This window comes from Sprattus sprattus (assembly GCF_963457725.1).
Source record: "Sprattus sprattus genome assembly, chromosome: 3".
NCBI classification, from domain to species: domain Eukaryota; kingdom Metazoa; phylum Chordata; class Actinopteri; order Clupeiformes; family Clupeidae; genus Sprattus; species Sprattus sprattus.
The window spans coordinates 2,536,571-2,540,910 of record NC_137922.1 but is presented as its reverse complement, the minus strand read 5'-3'; the positions used below and the strand labels follow the sequence as shown (position 1 = coordinate 2,540,910).

The 4,340-nt window shown below is 40.3% G+C and overlaps 1 protein-coding gene across 1 annotated transcript; it reads left to right on the top strand.

The window, feature by feature from the left end:
• Positions 1-486: 486 nt before the first annotated feature.
• Positions 487-1,757, top strand: LOC308361673 (vitelline membrane outer layer protein 1-like; the record flags this gene model as incomplete). The annotated part of the gene is made up of 3 exons (XM_080834095.1): positions 487-639; positions 1,265-1,377; positions 1,469-1,757. The coding sequence occupies 3 exons, from the start codon at positions 487-489 to the stop codon at positions 1,755-1,757; spliced, it is 555 nt and encodes a 184-aa protein (XP_080690221.1).
• Between the last annotated feature and the right edge of the window lie 2,583 nt (positions 1,758-4,340).

The following is a 4,340-nucleotide window of genomic DNA, read 5'->3' as shown; positions in this document are numbered from 1 at the left end:
CCTCTCGTTACCAGTTTGTCTTAGTTTCCTCCGTGTTCTAACATTCCAGCAATCTCCGGACGGACTCCAGACTGCTGCTTGTCAACTTTGTCAAAACATCCAGAGGATCATTACTCTTAAAGGTACATGGCAACTTTAAACTTTCTGCTTCATTTTGACATTCTCTGTCTCTTTTTCAAGAAAGGCTCAATCCTCACTACTTCGCTCACCTGTTGAAAGGTTTATAGAAGAGCATGCTTTATACATTACATATAAAATACAGTTCATATAATTTAATTTAATTTAATTTAATTTAATTTAATTTAATTTAATTTAATTTAATTTAATTTAATTTAATTTAATTTTATTTAATCTTATTGCTTTTTGTGTGTAACCATCTAACATGCAAGGTGAGGACTTTTAATGTAACCTGTTTTGAAATTTGAAATTGTGTTTTCCTGGTAAATTGTATCCTTCCCAGGTTCATTTTTTGCTTTTTGAGGAAGGATGAAACTCATCTTTGCTCTTCTGGTCATCCTTCCCTTGACCTTTGCCTCAGAGGAAAGGGATATTACGGTCGACAACGGAGGTGTCTGGGGCGGCTGGGGTGAGATGGAGATGTGTCCCCACTCTTATCGTGCTTTTGGCTTCAGTCTTAAGGTGAGTGCTTTGTTGAGACTAAATCAAATCCAAATAAAAAACTAAACAAAATACATATAAAAAAAAAACAAGTTGTTGTGTACAGAACCCAACAATTATAAGCTCATGTAAGTAAGAAAAATATGTATGATTTTGAGTTAATTACTGTATGATTTAAAGTATACTTGTATTATCTGAAGTGTGTTTGAGTTCATACATTTCAGCAAAAGACTGACATTAAAGTAAATGCTAAACTTAGTTGTGTGTAAGAAGTCATCAGAGGCAGCTGAAAGGACTAGCAGGTCGTTGTGGTTGATCACCTACTTAGTGTTAGTACAGTCCGCATTTCTAATCCAATACACTCTTTGGGAAATTCAGCTAATTGTTCCCCACGGTCCTCTACTGGTCTGTTTGATATGTGTTCAAAACAACGCTGTTGTTCATACGCAGTCCTGTCTTTGTAACTGGGAAACAAAGTGGCTTGGAATTCCAGCGAACATAAAGTTTGACGTTCAAAATCCCAACGGTTTTGTTAAGAGAAAAAAACAATGTCAGAGGCTGGATGACCTGCACATTCATGATATCATGTTACCTCTCTTGACTGCTTCCACCATTGCCTTTTTGTTTGTTTTGGTTGCTCCATAAGGTGGAAGGATCTCAAGGCAAGAGAGATGACACTGCACTCAATGGGATCCGACTCCTGTGTCGACACACAGAAAACCATAACCTCCAGTACCCCATAAATTCAGCCGACGGAGGGTAAATTCATAATCTCTAGTCAATTTAATTTGAGGCTATCATCTGATAATCAAATATCATTTATTTAAATAATGTCTTGTGTATTTTAAAGATGGGGGAGTTTGACCCCTTACCAGGATTGTGGCTCTGCATATCTTGTGTCCTTCACTCTCCGTGTGGAAGGTCACCAAGGACGAGGAGATGACACCGCTGCCAACAACATCCAGTTCAGCTGCAGCAATGGAAGGGTTCTGACTGGTGCTGGCATGTCCTGGGGTGACTGGGTGGGGTGGAGTGGTCAGTGCTCTGAGGGTATCTGTGGCTTAATGACCCGGGTGGAGAGACCACAGGGCAAGGGAGATGACACTGCCCTGAATGATGTCAAATTTAGATGCTGTTAGTTCTGTTTTAAAGATCAATAGTAGGTGCCTTCTCTCCATTGGCTGTCTGACTGGGACTACAGTAAAATGCTGTTAATTATTGTTTCTATCATCATCTTCAATTCTATCAATAAAGAGTCTGAAGCATTACCCACACTGATGTACACTGCATTGCATTTGTAACTGATCACACACAGACACACACAGACACACACACACACACACACACACACACACACACACCAAATCCTCTGCATGTGGGTCAAGGCTAGTGCTCTGGTCTAGGCTGGTCCTTTTAGGCTTCTGGCTACTGCTCCATCTCTAGTTATGTGACGGAGACTAAACACCTTTAAAAACAGACTAAACCAAATACAAAAAACCCACACGTCATTGTGTTCTGAACCCAACAATATAAGATTGTGCAATTAAGAAAAATATATATGATGTTGAACTCATTATTATGTGATTTAAAGGATTATAGCGATATCACAGAGTCAGGTGTATGTTTGGCTTTCTTGCAGTTTATTGAGAACAGGCACACACACCCAGAGACTGATACAAAATGGCAAATGGCGAGAGCTTCTACATGCAGACACATTGATGGAGTTTCATCAGATCTTGACCCTATAGATAAATGATGTAGATTTCAGTTTTTCTTTTAATAAGTGTGAAATGGCTTCCTTTATCCTGCTGGATGACTTGATGAGAGATGTAGTGGTTATATGATTTCTGGAGTAAACCATGAGTACTGGGGATACAATGGATGCTTGTCTCTGTTACTCCATTTGCTTCAAGCACTGTTGGTGGCCTCTTTGCAGAAAGTCATTATGGAGTCATTATAACACCTGAGGAGGTTACTTGCTTTGATGCAGGTTGAATGATGAAACTTCAATACTGATTCAAACTGAAAAAGTAATTCTGATTAAGTTGCTCAATGTCACTAGTCAAGTAATTGTGTCCATGCAGAGTGAACTTGCCGATCTCAAGACTGCAGAAAATCTAGATCAGGTAGAGCTGATTGATAAATTCCTTAGTGCAATGCTGAATGAAGTACAATTGATTGACATTGAAACAGAAACAGACAGGTCACAAAGCCCTGGATTGGCATTGACACACTCCTCAGTGTCATTTCACTCAGAAATACTTATGCAATCACTTATTTTCATTACATATTTGTATTTAATTTACATAACTGTTGTCAGGGGCTCTTCTCAGGGATGAGACCTGAGTTGCTGGATTTGGGGAACCAGCGCTTAACCCAGTGGGCTACAGACAGGACCCAGTTGCAGGATGTCGTTTGGAGTTTAGCTTCTTTTTATTTTCAAAAAACACAAAAGATTCCTCGACAGGAGAAACTACAAAAACGCAGAAAATCAAGAACAGGGCAAAAGGCCATAAACTAAATACTACTAATGTGCTTGAGAGCACTACAAAACAATGTGCTTGAGAGCACTACAAAACAATGTGCTTGAGAGCACGACAAAACTATGGCGCTTGAGAGCACTTCTCTCAACCATGGGGAACAAAGACAATACAACGACCAGAGACAGAGCAGGGAAACTAACCAGGTATTTAAAGGTGAGGGCACATAGTTAGAGGAGGGCACACAATGGGAAACAGGTGAGGGCACACAATTGGGAACAGGTGAGGGCACATAACGAGAAACAAAGGCACAAGTGAACACAAACATAAAGTAAAATGTCCTTTTGGCCACTAGATGCCGTCAAAGTGCCAAATTACGGCAATCGTCGCCCAAAGTCCTGACAACTGTGTAGAAATCTGTTTTCACTTTGACATTAAAGAGGGCTATTTTGTGATTTTTTTTGTCCAAAAAGCCAACTTATATTGACCATGACTGATTGATAAAAGCAATAAAAGGGTAAAACATCCAAGGGGGTGAATACTTATGCAAGGCACTGGATCGAATAAAGGAATACTGCACATTGGGTATTCCAGTATTTAAGGGCTGAGAGGTTATACTATGGATATAACATGCGTTGTATTCATCAACAAAAAGAAAAGTTAGGTCCGAAGGGGAGATCATCAGTAAATTTACTGTTATTAAACAGTTATTTAAACAGTTTTGGATCAATACATCACTCATCCCAGGCATGTGCAAATCCATAAAATGAAACACACACTCACACCCACACACACTCACCTTGGTGGACCTTTTCATGGCGAAGCTTACCAGCTTACCAGATGTAGCCAGTCGTCTGCCACATCCCTCAAAACCACACCTGAGGAAGCAGTGGAGAAGATCAAATAATGACTGCCACGCTCAACTGAATGACAAAGAATTGCATGCATTGTGGTGTATGCAGTCTGAGGATTGGCCACTGAAAATGTAATTGATGGTCTGCAAAAAACTGCACACCGACGTTCGAAACACACAGACGGTCACACACACACACACACACACACACACACACACACACACACACACACACACACACACACACACACACACACACACACACACACACAGTCAGTCACTCACAGGCAAGGCAGGGACTGAGTGTTTTGACTTGTGGGACTGTTCTTGTGGAACTCTTGACCGCAGCCCTCAAATGAACACTGTAACATTTGCCAAAATATGACTGT